Source organism: Sminthopsis crassicaudata, chromosome 4, assembly GCF_048593235.1.
Source record: "Sminthopsis crassicaudata isolate SCR6 chromosome 4, ASM4859323v1, whole genome shotgun sequence".
Lineage (NCBI taxonomy): Eukaryota > Metazoa > Chordata > Mammalia > Dasyuromorphia > Dasyuridae > Sminthopsis > Sminthopsis crassicaudata.
The window spans coordinates 296,104,564-296,125,694 of NC_133620.1; the positions used below are offsets into that span (position 1 = coordinate 296,104,564).

Here is a 21,131-nt window from a genome sequence, read left to right on the forward strand (position 1 = left end):
ATGAAGCAATTGAAACTATTTCTAGCCATATGAAAAGGTGCTCCTTATTAATCAGAGAAATGCAAATTAAGACAATCCTGAGATACCACATATACCTGTCAGATTGGCTAGAATGACAGGAACAAATAATAATGAATGTTGGAGGGGATGTGGGAAAACGGGGACACTGATACATTTTTGGTGGAATTGTGAATAAATCCAGCCATTTTGGAGAGTGATTTAGAACTATGCTTAAAAAGTTATCAAACTGTGCATACCCTTTGACCCAGCAGTGTTACTACTGGGCTTATATCCCAAAAAGATCTTAAAGAAGGGAAAGGGACCCCCATGTGCAAGAAATGTTTGTGACAGCCCTCTTTGTGGTGGTCAGAAACTGGAAACTACGTGGATGCCTATCAATTGGAGAATGACTGAATAAATTGTGGTATGGAATGTTATGGAATATTATTATGTAAGAAATGACCAACAGGATGATTTCAGAAAGACCTGAGGAGACTTACATGAACTGATGCTGAGTGAAATGAGCAGGACCAGGAGATCATTATATACTTTAACAACAATACTATATGATGATCAATTCTGATGGACGTGGCCATCTTCAACAATGAGATGAACCAAATCAGTTCCAATTGTTCAATAATGAAGAAAACCAGCTACACCCAGTGAAATAACTCTGGGAGATGACTATGAACCACTACATAGAATCCCAATACTTCTATTTTTGTCCGTCTGCATTTTTTTATTTTCTTCACAGGCTAACTGTACATACATTATTTCAAAGTTCAATTCTTTTTGTACAGCAAAATAACTGTATGGACATATATACATATAAGGCATTTAATTTATACTTTAATATATTTAACATGTTGGTCAACCTGCCATTTGGGGGAGGGGGTGGGAGAAGGAGGGGGAAAATTGGAACAAAAGGTTTTGCAATCATCAATGCTGATATATATCTTGTGCGTTTATTTTGTAAATAAAAAGCTATAATAATTAAAAAAAAAAAAAAAAAAAAAAAAAAAAAAGAAAGAAAAAGAAAAAGCTGAAGTACCAAGGAGCTAAGTCAGGATTCACATAAGGCTTTAGAAGCTTGGCTATAAAGAAGAAATCTTGGAATATAATATATCAAAAAACAACTAGAGGAAAAAAAATAGAGCAGAGGAAGAATTTTGAATGTTAACACAAGAATCAAGAGAAACTTAGAAAGATAAATTTATTTCAGCATTTAGAAGGAAGTATATTATGAATAAAGGTTCATATTCTAATAAGAGAAGAAAAAAAATATTCCTTCACATCCTTAATGTTAAGGAAGTTAAGAAAGAAAAACAGGATCTGAAAATGGATTGGTTCTATTGTGAGGGTTTTAAGAAGAGAAAATAAAATGGAGGGTAAATTGGATGTAATGGTATAGAGAGAAGGGAGGGATGAAATTTACCATTTCTCTTAATTGGAGTGGGTGAGAATTTTATAAACACTGAGAAGGAAATAACTGGAAGAACATCAAATAGCCCATTCTTAGCTGAACTGGGACAATAGTATATTAATTACACACACACACACACACACACACACACACACACACACACACACACACACACACACACATCCTTAAAAAGAGTTTGGCATATAAATATACCAGACTTAACAGCGAAACAGGTAGAGATAGGGAGATTTGGATTTAAAAAAGAAAATACTGTAAATGGCAGTCACAAGCCAAATAAACTTTCTGATCCTTAAGAAAGAAAAAAGAAAAAAGAAATTAACTAGAAAGTAAGGGGGCATCCATTAATTGAGGAATAAATATGTGAAATAAAATATATGAGCAAGTTATATTTTATGAATGTAATAGCATATTATTTTACTCTTAAGAAATGATGAAAACCACCTAGGAAGTATGAACTAAAGAGTAAAGTAAGAATAATAATTCACATAATGACATTATAAAGAAAAATATTTATTTCAATAGTATTTTATTTTCTGATTACATTTTCAACATTCATTTTTTTGATATTTTGAGTTCCAATTTTTTTTATCCTTCCCTCCCTCCCCACTCTCCCCACCCTCTCCCCAAGACAGAAAAGCAATCTAATATAGGTTATACATATACATATTTCCATATTAGTCATGTTGTGAAATGAAATCAAAACAAAAGGGAAAAAATCATGAGGAGAAAAAAAAAGCAAAAAGCAAAAAGGTGAAAATAGTATGCTTCACTCTTTCAGTTTCCATAGTTTTCTGTCAATGGCATTTTTCTATCCCAATTCTATTGGAATTGACTTGGATTACTGTAAATCTAAGATGATCTTTCATGGTAGATCATCACATAAATCTGCTGTTACTCTGTACAGTGTTTTCCTGATTCTATTCAATTCATTCAGCAAAGTTTATATAAGTTTCTCCAGGCTAAGAAAAATAATTTTCAAAGACTTAAAAAACTCTGATCAACTTTCTGACAGAGAAATAATGAATTATAGGTATGAAGGAAAACATACATTTTTGGATGTTTTCTATATAGATGTTTTACTAAATTACTCATCATACACCCTGTTTTTAATTGGGAGACAATGGAGGATAATGATGAGGGAAGCCCCAAAACTTTTTTCTCTCTTTGACTTTGGGGGGAACACTAAGCTCTCCCCTGAGAGACCCACTCCAGGGAATCAAGATAAAGTGGTTTCATTCTGTTATCTGGATGGGAGGGATTGAGTGCAGGACCACTCCTGTTTAGCTCAAACTGGAGATTTTTGAGCTATTAGCTCAGAGACACTCATTCAATTCCAAATTTTCTATTCTGATTCCAGTTCAAACTGCTCCTAGCCCCCACCAAGAGGTACTCATAAAACAAGTTTCCTTTAACCCATCTCCTTGCAGAGGACCTAACATGCCATATTCTAAGGAACCTCTCTCCCCCCCTTGGCATGGCAGCAACCTTCTGCCTGCTGAAATGACATTCTTTTTCAGCATTACTCCCTCTTTATCTTTCTCATCTATTTCCCTAACAGTACTATGACCTCTTTACCTTCCTGCCAGGATTTCTCTGCTAGGATAGGATTTTTCCACTAGAAACTTTATATCCCTCTGTTGGAACCTTGCCACCAAGGAATTCAGTCTTTCTAGCAAAGGCTGACTTCCCAATGCCAATAATAAACCTTTTTTGCCAGTTTAACTTTTTTGGGTTTGCAAATTCATTTACGAAGGACCTGCACTGCCAAAAGGAGGTTTCCACAACTTCCTCCCATGTGCCGAATCTCATCAATGATACTAAAAGAAAAAAATAAATATTTCAAAAATTTAAGCATATAGAGAAATAGAGAAAACAGTGAAGAAACCACAAATAAACAGGACCATTTTATTATTTTTTATTTTTTCTGAAATGCATGTTAAGAATTTTAAAATATTCCTTTTTTAAATTTTTAGTTCCATATTTTCTCTTACCTCCCCACTCTTCCAGAAGGCAAACAATATAGATCATACATGTGCAACCCTGAACAACTTATTTCTAAATTAGTCATGTTGCAAAAGAAAACAAAGATCAAAAAAAAAAAACCCAAGAATAATAAAGAAAAAAAAAAAAAAGCCTCAATCTGCATTCAGATTCCATCAGTCCTTTTTCTGGAGATGGATAGCATTGGAGTAGCTAAATAGAGGAAGACCTGAATTCAAATTCAGCCTCAGACACTTATTACTTCCTAGTTGCATGACACTGGGCAAGTCACTTAATTCCTTTGTCTCACCAAAAAAAAATTGATGGATGGATGACATTTTTCATTATGAGTCTTTCAGAATTGTCTTGTATCATTGTATGGCTGAGAATAGCTAAGTCATTCACAGTTGATCCTTGTACAATTTTGCTGTTACTATGTAATCTCCTGGCTCTTCTCATTTCACTTTTCATCAGTTCATATTGAAGAGAGAACCCCAAAACTCTGAAAAATCTTTAAAGGAGAAAACCTCCCTTGACTCTGCCTCAGTGAGGGATCCCACCCCAAGCACAAACAGTTTCATCTTCGTTATCTGGGTGGTACTGGCTCAGTCCCAAAACCATTGAATTCAATTCAAATTCTAACCCTGGCTGAAACTCAGCCAGCAGCCAATTTGGGACTCCACCCACAAGCCCCCTTCAGCTTGTAGACAAAACCCCCTATTATAAAAGAGCCAGACTAAAACCCTCTCTTTGCAGAGTTTCCAAACATGCCTGCTCCATGCTTGGCATCCTAAGGAGCCTCTGTTTACTGGAATATGGTTTCCAGTGCCCCTTCTCTTTACTCTCACTTATCTCTTTAACTAGACTTACTTCCAATCCCCATAATAAATCTCTTTTATTAATCTAAGTTTTTGGGTCTGTAATTCCTTTACAGGGGACCCTTGCACCGCCAAAAGGGAATCCCAGAACTCCCTACCCTTGTGCTGCCACTAGACCTCATTTAGACCTTATTTAACTGCCTGACTACCAGTAACCCTAATTTTATTTGGATACTCCAAGTCTAAACCTCATCAATATGTCTTCATGCTTATTATTATTATTATTATTATTATTATTATTATTATTATTATTATTAAGTGGGAGCATTTAAAAAGTAAGAGTATTAATTATGTGTTGTTTTTTTTAAGAACAAACAATATAATATAGAGATTCCAAGCAGAGGGCATCAGAGCTTTTCTTGCTGATACAATTTCCCACATGTGGAAATACTGTTTTTGGGACATGGAGATGCATTGTACCAACACTGGAACATAGGTAGACATTCTGCAACTTGTTGTTGGTCTATGAGAGTTACCATGACATCAGAGAGATGTAGACATCAAGTGAATTGGATTTGAGGGAAGAAGGGAGGACTAATGCAAAGTCAACAGCCTTGCTTTCTCCTCTGGAAGCATTTGGGTCTAATGACCAAATATAGATCAAGAAGACTCAAGAAGGTCCTGGATGCACAGTGGGGAGACCTTGGTCTTTTAAAGCTAAGCTTTTTAACAGGTCTGTTTGATTGAAGCAACCACCCATTCAGTGATTAAGGCTAGGTATGAAAGAAATGAGGTGAAGAATGAACTTTTTCACCTAGTTCTCCTTTTCCCCCCACTCAAAAGTAAAAAAGAGAATCATTTTGAGAGGGGAAGACCCTCTGGGTTTTTTTTTTTAATCAAAATAATAATTGTATTACTTTTATATTTATATTCACTCTGAGGCACTCAAGGCCCAAAACAATGACCAAGTGAGCTGTGCCTGTTACCTTTTGTTGGCCAATCAATGAAGAAATCTAGACCATGACCAGCAGGCAGGAAGGCCAGATTCAGGTTGGCTTACCCCTTGAGTGAATGTCAGTCTCTTTAATTGACTTCAGAACAATACTTACTTAGGCTTTAAGCTACTTTTCTGATTGGATTTCTGCCTGAATTGTTACTCCTTTATCTATGGCCCATGGTAAAGGTAGCCTGCCTAGCTCATATGCCCCCAGCATATATAAACAATGACCCATCTAACAGATTTTGAAATAAACTTGATAAGGACCAATGCTATATAGCAACTGTATGAAGAATGAACTCCCTCTCCCTAGAGACTGAAGTGATAAAGGAGAAAGTATTGTCCTTATATTGCAGGAGAAATATTTGGACTTTTTTTGCTAGGTCTTCAAAATAAATATCCATTTGTAAAAGCTATGATGCTTATGAGTTAAATGGAACTGGGACTCTAGCAATTAGCTAACAGTGATAGGACAACATTTGGTGGCATTTTGCACTGATGGCCTTAAAGAAGTGATATCCTAGAACTTTGAGGGAGCCTTCCCTGACACTAAGTGAGCCAAAACATACTCACCACCCCACCTTCTTTTATGTCTTTGATGCACATGCTAAACAATATAGAACTGTGGATAAATCCCTAGGGCATTTTATTAGAAATCTCTTAAATTGATATACATCCATTAAAAAGGCTGTAACATAAGAAGAGTCCAGGGTCCAGATGGATTTACAGGTGAATTCTACCAAACATTTAAAGAACAACTAACTCCAATGCTATGTAAACTATTTGAAAAAATAGGGATTGAAGGAGTCCTACCAAATTCCTTCTATGACACAGACATGGTACTGATACCTAAACCAGGTAGATCGAAAACTGAGAAAGAAAACTATAGACCAATTTCCTTAATGAATATTGATGCTAAAATCTTAAATAAGATATTAGCAAATAGACTTCAGAAAATCATCCCCAGGATAATACACCATGACCAAGTGGGATTTATACCAGGAATGCAGGGCTGGTTTAATATTAGGAAAACTATTAGTATAATTGACCATATTAATAATCAAATTAATAAAAACCATATGATCATCTCAATAGATGCAGAAAAGGCATTTGATAAAATCCAACATCCATTCCTACTAAAAACGCTTGAGAGTATAGGAATAAATGGACAATTCCTTAAAATAATAAGGAGCATATATTTAAAACCTTCAGTAAACATCATATGTAATGGTGATAAACTAGAACCTTTCCCTGTAAGATCAGGAGTGAAACAAGGTTGCCCACTATCACCATTACTATTCAATATAGTACTAGAAACTCTAGCCTTGGCAATAAGAGCCGAGAAAGAGATCCAAGGAATTAGAGTAGGAAATGAAGAAATCAAATTGTCACTTTTCGCAGATGACATGATGGTATACTTAGAGAACCCCAAAGACTCTGCTAAAAAGCTATTAGAAACAATTCAGAATTTTAGCAAAGTCGCAGGATACAAAATAAATCCACATAAATCCTCAGGATTTTTATACATTACCAACACAATCCAACAGCAAGAGATACAAAGAGAAATTCCATTCAAAATAACAGTCGATAGTATCAAATATTTGGGAATATATCTACCAAAGGAGAGTCAGGAATTATATGAGCAAAATTACAAAACACTTGCCACAAAAATAAAGTCAGATTTAAATAATTGGAAAGACATTCAATGTTCTTGGATAGGCCGAGCGAATATAATAAAGATGACAATACTCCCCAAACTAATCTATTTATTTAGTGCTATACCAATCAGACTCCCAAGAAACTATTTTAATGACCTAGAAAAAATAACAACAAAATTCATATGGAAGAATAAAAGGTCGAGAATTGCAAGGGAAGTAATGAAAAAAAAGTCAGAGGAAGGTGGTCTAAGTGTACCTGATCTAAAGCTATATTATAAAGCAACAGTTACCAAAACCATTTGGTATTGGCTAAGAAATAGACTAGTTGATCAGTGGCATAGGTTAGGTTCACAGGGCAAGATAGTGAATAAAAATAGCAATCTAATCTTTGACAAACCCAAAGATCCCAAATTTTGGGATAAGAATTCATTATTTGACAAAAACTGCTGGGAAAACTGGAAATTAGTATGGCAGAAACTAGGCATGGACCCACATTTAACACCACATACTAAGATTAGATCAAAATGGGTCCAAGATTTAGGCATAAAGAACGAAATCATAAATAAATTGGAGGAACATGGGATGGTTTACCTCTCAGACTTGTGGAGGAGGAAGGAGTTTGTGTCCAAGGGAGAACTAGAGACCATTATTGATCACAAAATAGAACATTTTGATTACACCAAATTAAAAAGTTTCTGCACAAACAAAACTAATGCAAACAAGATTAGAAGGGAAGTAACAAATTGGGAAAAAAATTTTACAGTTAAAGGTTCTGATAAAGGCCTCATCTCCAAAATATACAGAGAATTGACTTTAATTTATAAGAAATCAAGCCATTCTCCAATTGATAAATGGTCAAAGGATATGAACAGACAATTTTCAGATGATGAAATTAAAACTATTTCCACTCATATGAAAGAGTGTTCCAAATCACTATTGATCAGAGAAATGCAAATTAAGATAACTCTGAGGTATCATTACACACCTGTCAGATTGGCTAAGATGACAGGAACAAATAACGATGAATGTTGGAGGGGCTGTGGGAAAACTGGGACACTGATGCATTGTTGGTGGAGTTGTGAAAGAATCCAACCATTCTGGAGAGCAATCTGGAATTATGCCCAAAAAGTTATCAAAATGTGCATACCCTTTGACCCAGCCATACTACTATTGGGCTTATACCCCAAGGAACTACTAGAGAAGGGAAAGGGTCTTGTATGTGCCAAAATGTTTGTGGCAGCCCTTTTCATAGTGGCTAGAAGCTGGAAGATGAATGGATGTCCATCAATTGGAGAATGGTTGGGTAAACTATGGTATATGAATGTTATGGAATATTATTGTTCTATAAGAAATGACCAACAGGAGAAATACAGAGAGGCTTGGAGAGACTTACATCAACTGATGCTGAGTGAAACGAGCAGAACCAGAAGATCATTATACACTTCAACAATGATACTGTACGAGGATGTATGCTGATGGAAGTGGATTTCTTCAACATAGAGAAGAGCTAATCCAATTCCAATTGATTAATGATGGGCAGAACCAGCTACATCCAGAAAAGGAACACTGGGAAATGAATGTAAACTGTTATTTTTACCTTCTGAATCCAATTCTTCCTGTGCAACAAAAAATTCGGTTCTACACACATATATTGTATCTAAATTATACTGTAATATATTTAACATGTATAAGACTGCCTGCCATCTGGGGGAGGGGGTTGGGGGAGGAAGGGAAAAAATCTGAATAGAAGTAAGTGCAAGGGATAATGTTGTAAAAAAATTACCCATGCATATGTACAGTCAAAAAATGTTATAATTATAAAATAAAATTAAAAAAAAAAAAAAGAAGAGTCCAGGGTTTTGTCCCAGGACATGAACATTTAGAGGATTCTAAGGAAAAAGTAAGGGACTTAAAGATGCAAAGAGAAATATACATTTTTAGACATGGCCAGGGGTATTTGTTTTGCTTGACTACACACATTTGTTTTTAAGGAGAAGAGTGGGAAGAAACTGGAATAGGGATAGGGTTCCTCTCTCCCTGTAAGAAAAAAAGTCAAAAGGAATCACAAATAAGTAGAACTACTCTGAAAGTTATATTAAATATATTTCATATTTTAAAAAGAAAAAGCAAACTATAGGTAAGAGACCTACCATTTCACATATGATCCTAGTGTTTACATACAGAATAAAAACAAAATTACATGAATATTTTAAAATAACAATTAGCTATGAAGCTGGAAAAACTGATACTTCAGGGATTTCTGAATCAAAATAGAGCGAGTTTATAAAAGGGATGACATACTTTTCAATAGTCTCTTTCCTTTGAATTGGTGAGAGGTGCAAAACCACATTGAGCTGCTTTCTAGTCTAGAATCAGGGAAGAGAAGGGTGGTTGCTTTGAATCCCCCCAGACAATGATCATGAATGTAGGTCTGTCCCTATCTCTTTAATATTTCTTCTCTGAAGAGATGACCAAGCAGCAATTTCAAGGTGTACATATGCAGGCAAAGCCTTTTTTTGATTGAAAGGGTGGGAGGTGTGTTCCATTGAAGCTAAATGGCAGTGTTGGCAGTGACTACCAGAATGGTACTGGCTAACAGTACTGAAAGTAGCTGTGGCAAAACCAACAAGACTATTGAAGATGAATAACCCTGAACATCAAAGAATGCTACCCCTCATGGCAGAAAGAAATACTGACCCTGAACTCTAGAAAGGTAGGGATCCTGGGAGGTAGGTATGTAGCAAGTAGAGAGCTACTCCTAAGGGACACTTCATGAGGATTCCATAAAGATAGAAAAGAACTTCCAGGCCCGGGATTGGAAGACATGTCTTATGTATTCTATGAATGTGCATCATTACCATTGTACTCTAAGTTTTACTGCATTTTCCCCATGGCCACTGTGTATACTTGTGGGAGATTGTGCCTCAAGTTTTAGGGAAAATGTTCTATAACAACTGGTCTTCCTAGTAAATATCTCTCTTTTTTTTTTAATGAGCTAATTAACTTAATCTGGATAAATGGGAATCACACTAGTGGGGAGTTATGAGTAGTCCTAGAAACCCAAAACTTCTGGGTGCCCTCAGAACTCTGAGAGTATTAAGTGGCCTCCAAACCAAATATAAGTACAGATTAGAGAAATGGTTTTAAAGGGGGAGGGGGTTACACTAGGAATTTTAAGAGGTGAGAGTGAGAAGAGTGGGCTTTTGTGTTAAGGGACAGGTCAATTCTCTGAGAGCCTCCACAGCTGTGAATCATAACATCTGAAGGAGTTACAGGGCAGCCTTTGCTGACACAGGTGTTGCGGACTGGGAATGAGATAAACTGGAGGCAGAGGGAAGAGGAGGGAGGTCAAACAATGCAACAGCCTCTCAGTCAGAGAACAGCAACTGCCTCTCAGTCTTCTTGTATCATCCTCTCACAAGAGGAGATCCAGTCTGGATTGGATCTCCAGCACCCACTGTTAGGTGGCTCCCGTGTATTACCAACAGCTCTTGATATTACAACACTTTTGCAATCCAGTTTGGCAGCCATTATTGTCAGAGATGAGAGATCTTTTCCAGAATTGTACTATGAAAGACAGATATAGCATATATAGAAAGAGTGCCCCCATGTGGTGAGGCCTTATAATAAGGGCTTTTTTTCCTTACCTGCAGCACTGGGTGATGTATTGCTGTGTGATTCAAGAGAAGGCTCTTTGATCTTAAAGGGAAGACAGGGACCCCTGTGTGCAAAAATGTGTTTGGCAGCACTTTTTCATAGTGGCAAAAAACTAAAAACTGAGTGGATGCCCATCAGTTGGAGAATGGCTGAATAAGTTATGGTATATGAATGTTATGGAATATTATTGTTCTAAAAGAAATGATCAGGAAGATGATTTTAGAGAGACCTGGAAAGATTTACATGAACATAATTTGAAATAAAATGACCAGAACCAGATCATCATTATAAAGGGCAACATCTATTATAAGACAATCAATTCTGATGAACATGACTCTTTCCAACAAATGCCAGTTTCAGTGATCTTGTGATGAAGAGAGCCATCTACACCCAGAGAGAGGACTGTGGGAACTAAATGTACAAACATTTACATTCTCATTCTTTTTGTTGTTCTCTTGAATTTTGTTTTCTTGCTCATTTACTTTCCTTTTTTAATCTGATTTTTCTTGTGCAGCAAGAGAATTATATAAATATGTTTACACATATTGGATTTAACATCTATTTTAACATGTACAACATATATTGGATCACTTGCCATTTAGGGAAAGGGGTGGGGGGAAGGTGGGGAAAATCTGAAACACAAGGCTGTGAAAAGGTCAATATTGAAAAATTATCTGTGTATATATTTTGAAAATAAAAAGCTTTAAAAAGAAAAAATATATAAAGTGCTACAATTAAAAAAAAAAAATAACAACAACCACAAAAGGAAGGCTTTTTCTCCCACCTTTCTTCAAGGGAGATTTTAATTCTACTAGTAGAGAAGTCAGGAAGTTGGGGCTGGAAGCTACCACAAAGATGTGTACCTAATGAATATTAAAGACACCTATTTATCCAAATGGTAGCAAAACAGAAATCAGGAAAAGTATATATAGGAGAATAAATACCAGACAATACAGAGTGAAGTTCTGGGAGGCAAAGTAATTAAGCTCAACCAAGAGAAAGTGTCTTGGATCTCACCCAAGGGTGAGTTTCTAATGTAGCAAAGCTGGGGATAAGGACATGATGGGAACTTCCAGCTTCTCCTATTTTTTCTCAAAGTCTTTTCCTTCCACAAAATGAAATAAGATAGGCATCTTACATCTTCCTTCTTGAAGCTGGATGCCAGAAATGCCCAAAGTGAGTAAGAGCTGGAAGAGTTCCAAAAATGGCCAGAGAAGGCTAAAGCTCCCCCATTCTAATTCCACACCTTCCTCTCATGTAGGGTGTGAATATTCATTGCCATTAATGAGAAGAGTTGTATAGCAAAGGACTGTGGGACAGGGCTTACATTCCTCCTTTGAGTCAAAACTCTATAATTCCTTGCAAAGATCAACTGGAGCAGGTCCAAAACCTGCAAATAAAAATACAGTATAAACACAAACATGAGTACTTTAAAACAATAAGCATGATTTTCTTGGTATCACAGGTAACCATCCTTCAGGACCACTGAAACTAAAACTACATTAACAGTAAATGCAATAGACATAGTTATATAGACCATCATCTAGGAGGATACTAAAGTGACAATATGCCTCACTACCGACAGACTATATAACATATGCTTGTCAATCACTCAAAATCAATAAGCATGGTAAATTAACAAAGCAAAGCAGTTAGCTTAGTTATTGCAGCAATAACAGCAATAATAGGCCCATATATGGAGTATAACTTATCTCTGGGCATTAGCATATATGGACAATTATTAATAAACACAATGCTATAGGATGAAAATGACACAAAACATAGTCAAATGAACAATATAACAGCAAAATAAGAAAAATAAATATACAGATGCAAGAGGAAAAGGAGAAATATTTTAAGTGTTTCTAATTTTGATACCTGGGAAGATGGTAATGCTACTTCCCTGAGGAGAAGAATAATGATGCTCAAGACAACATTAATGGGAAGAGATGGAAAGATTTATCAAGGCACCTACAGGAGCTACCATAAGACAAATAAATAAACAAGTGAAAGGATCAGAGCCCTCAGCAGCTTACTCTTCATTGTGACCCCCACTGCCTATCCCTATTATGACCCAACCTTATCTCCTTCAGGAACCACAGCTCCCTTCACACAGGAATACTAGCCTCCTAGCTCTTGGCATGTATGAGCTGTGGGCAGGGCCCCGGGTGGGGCCAGGTGACCCCGGGACCCCCCACCATGGCCGAGAAAGCCCAGCATGGGCCACAGATGCACTCTGGCCATAGGCCGACAAGAAATCTTGATCCTGTAGACTTGATCCTTCTACTCCTAAGCCTCATCATCCTGCTCAACCTTGGAATCAATGTGATGATTCTGGTCAGGGATGGGCCCTGGTCAGATGTTACCTGGGCTTCTAAACAAGGGTGGATACTGGGAGAGTGGGATAGAATAGCTGTGGGAGATTGATGAGTTGGGAGAGGGAGGAGAGGAGACAGGGAGGGAACAGGGGCCTGGGTTTTTATTAAACAAAAATACCCTTAGCAAAATACGCTTTTACACCCATTATCTTCTTTGATCCCCCACCCCCACCACTATCCCTCAGATCTGGCGCAGTCTCATGAGGTCCCTACACCGAACATTTGATTTCTTTCAACCTAAAGGTGAGTGTGGGGTCTGGGAAGAGACCCTGATTTCCTTACTCTGACATTATGTCCTCTGACATTCCCAGTCCTTGTCACCTGCCTGCTTTCTCAAAGCATTCTCAAAGGGACTTGAGAATCTGGCCCTTTGGCCCCCAACATCCCACACAATTACTTCCCACAGGGAACTTGTGTATTTAGCTATCCAATCCCCCTCCCCAACTTCATTGCCCTACTCCCAATAGGTAAGATTCCCATGAAGCCCCAGCCTTCCATTAAGAAGCCATCAGGGGTCCCAACTCTGTGCATCCACTGCACCTTGGACCCCGTGGCTCTAAATGTGACCCACCCTGCATCCAAGCGACATCGCTGCCGTCATCAACACTCAGGAAGTTGCCATGGCAGTTACTGGGGAAGCCAACAGGCATGTCGCCGCAGTCGCCGATATCGTGGCCGCCAACGCCATCTTCAATATCATCACCACCCTCGAACATCCTTGCCCCCACCCCCTCCTCCCTCACCTGCAAACTCACCCACTTCCTTCTGTCACCAAGAAACCTGGGACACAGACTTAGATGACAATAAAGAGCCCTGGAACCAACAATCCAACTATCAGCAGACAACTCATCCTGGAAATATCAGGCATTACAGGGGATACTGGAGCAGTTACTGTCCAAGAGGAACCAGTGTCTCTTCTCAAGACCAGAAGGCTCCCAGAAGGGTGGAAGCAAAGTCTGAGTTGAGGCTAAAGACTTATTATCAATCACCTCCAAATACCTGGCCTCAAAACCTAAAGGAGAACGTGGAACCAGGACCGAGTTCCACTTCACCACAATTCAGACACAGGTTCCCTCCCAACCCATCTTGGATGCCTGGCACTTACAAACCCCTTCCTCAAAGTGGGCAGATTTTTTATGATGGTTGGGAGTTGAGGCAAAAGGTCCGTGATGGAGGAAGGGGGACTAGTATCTCCAAGACTCCCCAATCTGTACCTCGAAGCCCTGAGCTCCAAAGCTATGCTGAGAATGTTGTACCGAGACAGTCAGTGCGGCGTGCCACAGTGCCCCTCATCCCAGCACACAACAACCCCCTGAATCGGACCCATGTCTCAGCAGGACATTTGCCCTTTAGCAGCCGAGAAAGGTCAGAGATAAAACGATGGGATGGAGAGCATGGAGAGCCATTGCCCCCCCGGATCACACTAGGCTCATCCCCTTCCTTCAGCAGACTCCCCATCCATGAAACACAAAACCACCAGAGCTCTGCCCCAAATGAGAACTTGATATCTGAGGTCTCTCGACCCCTGTCCTATGTTTCAGCCTGTGTGACAACCAGAACTCCAGCCCCAGATCCAGGCCGAGTACCTGCCTTCATCCCCCTTAGTAGGAACCCAGGGGGCTTTACCAACTATCAAGTGTATGATAGCCAGGAGCTGAAGCGACAAATTCAGGAAGGACTTGGGCGCCGAGGTGAGGCCATTTCCTGCTCTCCTACCAAAACCCGCATGGGTCCCTCCTCATCCTGGCACTCTCTACACAGAACCAAGGCTGGGAGGCTGAAATGAAAACTTTGAGGACAGTTGATCCATGTCAGGAGAGACACTGACAGAGATGGAGTGGGGAATAAAGAGGCCAACAGGGATTTCATGCTTCCATCTTTGGTAGGGAAGGTCAGGAGACCCTGGCTTAGGGAGTCTGGTAGGTGCTATACCCAAGACTTGATTCTTTGACCACTCCCCAGTCCACAAGCTTCCATCCTTCTAGCCATGGTTACTAAGTCAAGTGATAGGAAGGCAAGCAAGGCAATGTCCCCTGCCAATAAGACTTAATAATTTCTTACCTGATCATCCGAACTGGCCAAGAATGATACCCTAGGGTCCTAAAACCCCTTCCCTTCCTCCTTGGATTTTATCCTCCAATGTATTTAGAGGACCCCATCAACTCTGCTCCTTTCCTCTGCCTCCATTAGGGATTGTATATATCTATTGGGCTTGTAGAAGATGATGTTTCCCAAATCTCAGTATTCTATCCTTCAAGGTTAAGATATAGCAAACTAGGAGACTTTTCTCTGCTGTCTCCCTCCTCCCCCCCAAGAAACCCCCAAAACTATTAGCTGACTCTGGAGCCCAAGCTTGAGTAAGCCACCAAAACATCTAGTACTGGTTTAAAAACTTAGGACAGCATAGCTTCAAGAATGCAAATGGATCTCAACTCTGCCACTAGGAACTATGACTTTTAGCAAACCACTGGACCTTAGTTCTCCTCACCTGTAAATTGAAGGAGTTGAACTAAATAGTGCCTCAAGTCCCTTCCACCTCTGATATTCTATGTTCTGTGGTTCTATAATTGGTTATTTGAATGAATAAGTCAGCCCAGAAGCCCTGGTAGAAGCTGCTGCTTTTGGAACTGGCTGCTAAGGAACAGGAGGCCCTAAGGGGCCTAAAACTGAGAGAGACCTGATGTGGGCTCCCTTTATTCATCTCCCACCCTCATTGTGACCTTTCTTCCTTTTCCCATTGTGACCCGGTACCTTCCCATCTCCTGCCACAGGAACCTCAACTCCCAGGGTATGCGGGCAGGGGTGGGGGCTGGGGCACCCCAGGAAGCTCTGGGACCCCCAACATGGGCAAGCAAGTCCTGCAAGTGGGCCCAAGTACACTCAAGACCCAACCCCAGGAAGTGCCAGGACCTGGGGGACTCGATCCTGTTACTCCTGGGGAGCGTGATCCTGTTGAATGTTGGAATGAATGCGGTGATGCTGGTCAGGGAAGGCTGAGGCCTAGTGTCCCTGTAGATACAGCAAGGGATGGGGGGAGCTAGGGATTAGGGAGAGGGAAAATAGGGAGATTGGGTACTGAGGGAGGCAGGATATTTTGGATCCTTGAGGGGAGGGAGGAGGTAGAGGTGGGACTAACAAAAATGGGAACCAGAAGATACATAGCTATTTGAGCCTGGAGGTTCAGTCACCTGGATTTACCCTTGTTCACTCTATCCTCTATCCTCTCTTCTCCCTAAACCCCCAGCTCTGGCGTCATATGAAAGCCTCCCTACGAATACTGTTCCATCACTTTTGGGAAAAATGTGAGTGTGGGGCCTAGGGAGGCAACTTGAATCTGTTCCCTTGTCCTCTATCCTTATCCTCCTCCCCTTTCCTATAATGAACCAAATTTCCCTTAAAACTAAGGTTTCTCCTTCCCTAGCCCCAACTTCTCCTTCTCCCTCTCTCAGACCGGCAACGATGCCACCCAACCTGCATCTGCTGCACCATGGATCCCAAGAGCCTAATCCCTCGGGGCTCTCCCCATACCCATCAGCATCAAACCTGCCTGGTGGACCCTTCCCACAGCCTGGACTGGGCCCCAGACACAGATGATGAGAAGGTCTCAAAGTGTCGATGGCTGCCACCACAATGTGGCCACTCTGGAGACCCAAAGATCTCCCGTGGACCATGGAAGCAGGGGAAAGGGTTGGTGCCCAAGGCAGAAAAGTTTACTCATTCTCAGTCTGCTGGAGTGAGTACTACCCCACTCCTGCGCCCTGAGACCCTTTTCTACCCTGGCCAAAAGCCTCAAAGCTCAAGGAACAGTGAGGAAATAGAGTCCCAATCTGCCAGATGCATTCAGAAGCCATGCCAGGTTTTCCTCTCCTCCTCTGTTCCTCATTCCCCAGCTGGCCATGTGGTATATGATGCCAGAAAGATGAAAGGCCCAAACTGCCAGTTGGGGGGATTTGTGGAAGCTTTGTCCCTTTCCACAGGCGGATGCTCTCTTCGAGAGCTCAGTGAGAAGGGCCAAAACCCAGGCTGCCAGACCCCGGAGAGGCCCTCCAATCCGCCCACTTTCCCTGTTGACGACCCTGTGGAGCACATAGACTATAGGAAGCAGAGAGCCAGCTTTCCTGAAGGAAGGAACAAGGGCACACTCTCCTGTAACTCCAAGTCCCGTACTGAAAAAGGTTATTCTGAGAGGAAGATTCTGCATTCCCCAAATTCTGCCTGTTTACAGTCTTCTGACTACCCCACTTTTTCCTGCCATACTCCTTCCCGGTCACCCTGTTCTTCTGAAATCCTCCTACCTGGCCAGATTCAATTGTACCAAAAACAACCTTCAAAGGTTTTTGTAGAAACTATTGAGGTTTCAAAGGGTGATAAGGCTTGTGATACGCAGAAATTACCAGAGGTCTCCACTGTCACTCAGATCTATTGCCCCCAAAGATGGAACCAAAACTGGGGGTACAGGTCTATGGAAATGCCCATGCAGAATCCGTCATCCCTCCATCAGATGCCTCTGAATAAGGGATCTGGTTTTGCGACAGGCCATGTGGTCTTTGATGCCAGGCAACTCAGACTAAACAAGGAACAAGCCAGAAGCTATGTCCCCAGAGCTTCCTAAGGCCCTGAAACCCCTCTGACTGTTCCAAGGAAAGGCAGAAGGAAGACTGGGGATACCAGTCCATGATGAAGACTTGGGAGAAAAGCACAGCAATAAAGGGACAGGTATAAAAAGGAAACAGATTTGCATGGTGGTATTCAGGTGCAGTGAAGCCCAAAACCTGATTAGTCTCGGTGATCAGAGATTTGTCTGGACCAGATCTTTGAGGTAACTGCCCTTTCTTACACCTCCATCTTACTGGGATCATATTAAGCAGCCAAATGGCCTCTATGGGGCTGAGGGAGGGAGGTGGCACAAAGGTGGAAGATATAGGATGATAGGATTTGGAGCTAGAAAGGACTTACAGATAATTTGATCGAACTTCATGATTTCAAAGTGAGGAAACAGAGGACTTGCCTAAGGTCACCCATGTAAGTAGCAGAGCCAGTGGTGGTTCTATTGATCTCAAATTTAAATCAATTGGTTTGAACTAAATGGCCAATGATGTCTTTTCCAGCTCTCAAATTCTGTGATTGTGTAAAATACAATGCTCTTTCAATTGCATAGATTATCCTACAATAAGGCCCAATGAACCGAGCTCTGGGGATTGCTCTACTATTAAAAATACAGCATAGAGACCACACTAAATGTAGATTCTGTCAGTACCCTCATCTGTCAAGGTCCAGGACTTTCTCTTCCCTTTCCCAATTCTGGGCTCCATTTGCTTCCTTTGAGAAGGCAGAATCCTCCAGCTGCCATCCACATTTCCTTAGGGAGTCTTAGTTCTGAGACAGAGAGTACTGGGCCAAAGAGCCCTGTATTAAAAGGGCTTTATTAAAGGTCAGCTATGAGTCTCAGTGGATAAAAATACTGGGCCAAGATCAGTAAGACCTGAGTTCAAATTTGGCCTTAGATCTTTATTAGCTATATGGCCATGACCAAGTCATTTGACTTCTATCTCAGCTTATTTTGCAAAATGGGGATGATAACCTACCTCACAGGGCTGTAGGGAGAACCAAATGAGATTTGTAAAGCACTAAGCAGAGCACCTGGCACACTGTAGGTGCTTAATAAGTGATTGTTCCCTTCCCCCTTTTCTCTTCCTCCAAGACAGCAAAATATTTATCTGGATATTTAGACCCACAACATAAATCTTTTTAATCTTGACTGAAGTGCTTATTTAATCCTCAGCTGCAGCCTCTTCCCTATGAGGATAGTACAAAAATCCCTAGATTCTGGAGCCAGAAGACCTGAGTTAAAATCCAGTCTCTGTTCAACCTTAGACAAGTCACTTTCCCTACTTGTAAAAGATAGATTGTGGTCCCTTTTGTCTCTTGCCTATTATAAATCCTATGAACCATAGCATAGAACCAAATTTGACCTTAGCCAGCCAAAGGATTTTGCTTAAAACTGGTAGGTGTTTTCTACTTGGAGTCCTTTGAATCTAAAAGGACAGGAATATCAAGTCTTGCTCCTTGTCAAGTCATTTGTTAACCATTTATTAAGTGTCAGACACTCAGCTAAGTTCTAGGAATGCAAAAAAAGGCAAAGCAATTTTGCCATCAAAAAGCATCCACTCTAGGAGCAGCTAGGTGGGACAATGGATAGAACACCAGCCCTGAAGTAAGGAGGACTGTGTGACCCTGGGCAAATCACTTAACCCCAACTGCCTGGGTGGGGGGAAGCATCCATTCTAGTGCAGAAATAACACATAAATAACCAGGTACATACAGGATCCATACAGGGTAAAGGTAATCTGGGTAGAGAAGGTACTAAATGCTGGGCACCACACTACTACCACAGAAGGCACATGGGATTTGAACGTTCCTGAAGACAACAGTGATTTTCCTTTGTTGGGGGGTTCCCTGCCCTGCCCTTGTTTTTCCATTTGCTGAGTTCCTGCTATCATCCTTCCATTTTCTCAGTTCCAGTAGCCTATCCCTTTACTTTGTCTCTTAGATCTCTTTGTGATACTAATTTGAATAGTTCACTTGGACTTCTGGTCATCAATAGTGAACATCAATTTGTTTCAGTAGCCTGATTCTGCCTACCACCACCCTGCTTCTATTAGTATCCTAATCTTTATGTTCTTAAGTACTTTATGTTCTCATTACAATTTACAGAGAGCTGTGTCTAGATTAAAGAGCACCTATTTGGAGCCCTGAACTTTGGCGGACCTTATCCTCTTCTCTGAGCACATTACGGTCCTAACCTTTCCCATCTGGTCTAGTGTAGAGACTAACCCAAGCCCTAGTTTATTACAAACACTTGATTTTCTATCAAAGCATTGAGTTTAAAGGGACCTTTCTAGTGTGCCAATTTTCTCGTATGAAAAAAGACAACTTTGTGTAACTTAAAACTCTTGGAAAATAGCTTGAGACACACAGAAATTGAAACATATCCATGACCACACAATTTGAGAAGCATTTGAACCTGATTCCAAGTTTGTCTCTCTAGATCCAAACAGGAAAACTGAGGCTGATATGTCCAGGTTCACTCAGTTTTCCTAGTTCTGACCATGATTATAATGGGGAAACCAGGGACTGAGCTAGTCAGTGATATCTTAAAAAACTGTAGAAAAGGGGAGAGCTGGCAGAAATAGAGGGCATATATATGTGAGATGGAGAGGTGTAAGTTGATAATTAATACCAACAATTCAATGCTGGTTCAGGTATCAGATTTAGTCATTAATAGTTTCTATAATTTTTAGCAATAAGTCAACAGTGAAATGCCCTAGAGATATATGCTTGGCCATATTTAATTTAATATTTTTATCGGTGCCTAGGATGGATGACATGTTTACCAAATTTATAGGTGACAGATATCTGAAAGGATTGCATAACTGAAATCAGGATAGTCAAGACTCTTAATAGATTAAGCCTTGGTTCAATCTAACAGTGATAAATATTCCATCAACCAATTAAACAAATACTAGCAATTTGTCAGAAAAAAATTTGGTGGGAATGGGATTAGTGGATTGTAAAATCCCTCACTGTGGGGTGTGGGAACTTTATAGATTATAAAATGAGTGTGATAAATCAGCACACAAACAAACAAAAATATCCTGGGATTTTAGGATTCATTAAGACAATAGTTTCCAAGAATAAAAAAAAAAAGAGTTTGGTTAAGAAGGACATTGATGAGATAGAGGGAATTAGAAGCAACAAGGTAGCACAATGAATATAGCACAAGATAGTCAAGGTAAACAGGATTTGAAATATGACTGCAAATACATTTGGTTATGACCCATACTAAATCATTTAACCTCTGACTCCCTCTTTTTCTCACCTGCAAAATGAAGATACAAATAGCTACCTCCAAAATTGTTCTAATAAGTAAACTTTCAGGGTTATTCTGAGGATAAAATGTAAAAGTGCACAGTGATTTGCAAACCTTAAAGCACTACATAAATGTTATAATAAGTTTATTATTACTATAATGATCCAAAGAAAGGCAACCAAGAGTGTGAAGGATACTTTGAGCTAATAATCAGCTAAGGGAACTGGGGATGTTTTAACCTGGAAAAGAGATGATTAGTTTTGTTTGGGCTCTACAGGGCAGTATCAAGATCAATGGATGGAAGTTTAAAACATACTTTATAAAAATGC

The 21,131-nt window shown here is 40.0% G+C and overlaps 2 protein-coding genes across 5 annotated transcripts; both read left to right on the top strand.

Annotated features, from left to right (window-relative positions):
• The first annotated feature begins 12,668 nt into the window (after positions 1-12,668).
• SPEM2 (SPEM family member 2) lies at positions 12,669-14,795 on the top strand. Of its 4 annotated transcripts, XM_074311807.1 has the most exons (4): positions 12,671-12,891; positions 13,118-13,175; positions 14,474-14,623; positions 14,694-14,795. In XM_074311807.1, exons 1-4 carry the CDS (start codon positions 12,700-12,702, stop codon positions 14,711-14,713), a joined length of 420 nt encoding a protein of 139 aa, XP_074167908.1. In that variant the 5' UTR covers positions 12,671-12,699; the 3' UTR covers positions 14,714-14,795. The 4 variants fall into 4 exon arrangements, with proteins under 4 accessions (XP_074167905.1, XP_074167906.1, XP_074167907.1 ...); XM_074311804.1 differs by having other exon boundaries at positions 12,669-12,891; positions 13,400-14,795; XM_074311805.1 differs by having other exon boundaries at positions 12,669-12,879; positions 13,400-14,795.
• Positions 14,796-15,704: 909 nt separating this feature from the next.
• LOC141566771 (spermatid maturation protein 1-like) lies at positions 15,705-17,662 on the top strand. The gene is made up of 3 exons (XM_074311812.1): positions 15,705-15,914; positions 16,177-16,234; positions 16,382-17,662. The coding sequence occupies exons 1-3, from the start codon at positions 15,723-15,725 to the stop codon at positions 17,542-17,544; spliced, it is 1,413 nt and encodes a 470-aa protein (XP_074167913.1). The 5' UTR covers positions 15,705-15,722; the 3' UTR covers positions 17,545-17,662.
• The last annotated feature ends 3,469 nt before the right edge of the window (positions 17,663-21,131 follow it).

Excerpts from the sequence above, each read along its gene's own strand:
- SPEM2 (XM_074311804.1), top strand. The coding sequence starts at position 12,700 with ATGAGCTGTGGGCAGGGCCCCGGGTGGGGCCAGGTGACCCCGGGACCC. Across the intron at positions 12,892-13,117 it reads GAATCAATGTGATGATTCTG|ATCTGGCGCAGTCTCATGAG; the intron begins GTCAGGGATGGG and ends ACTATCCCTCAG. Across the intron at positions 13,176-13,399 it reads TGATTTCTTTCAACCTAAAG|GTAAGATTCCCATGAAGCCC; the intron begins GTGAGTGTGGGG and ends TACTCCCAATAG.
- LOC141566771 (XM_074311812.1), top strand. The coding sequence starts at position 15,723 with ATGCGGGCAGGGGTGGGGGCTGGGGCACCCCAGGAAGCTCTGGGACCC. Across the intron at positions 15,915-16,176 it reads GAATGAATGCGGTGATGCTG|CTCTGGCGTCATATGAAAGC; the intron begins GTCAGGGAAGGC and ends CTAAACCCCCAG. Across the intron at positions 16,235-16,381 it reads CCATCACTTTTGGGAAAAAT|ACCGGCAACGATGCCACCCA; the intron begins GTGAGTGTGGGG and ends TCCCTCTCTCAG.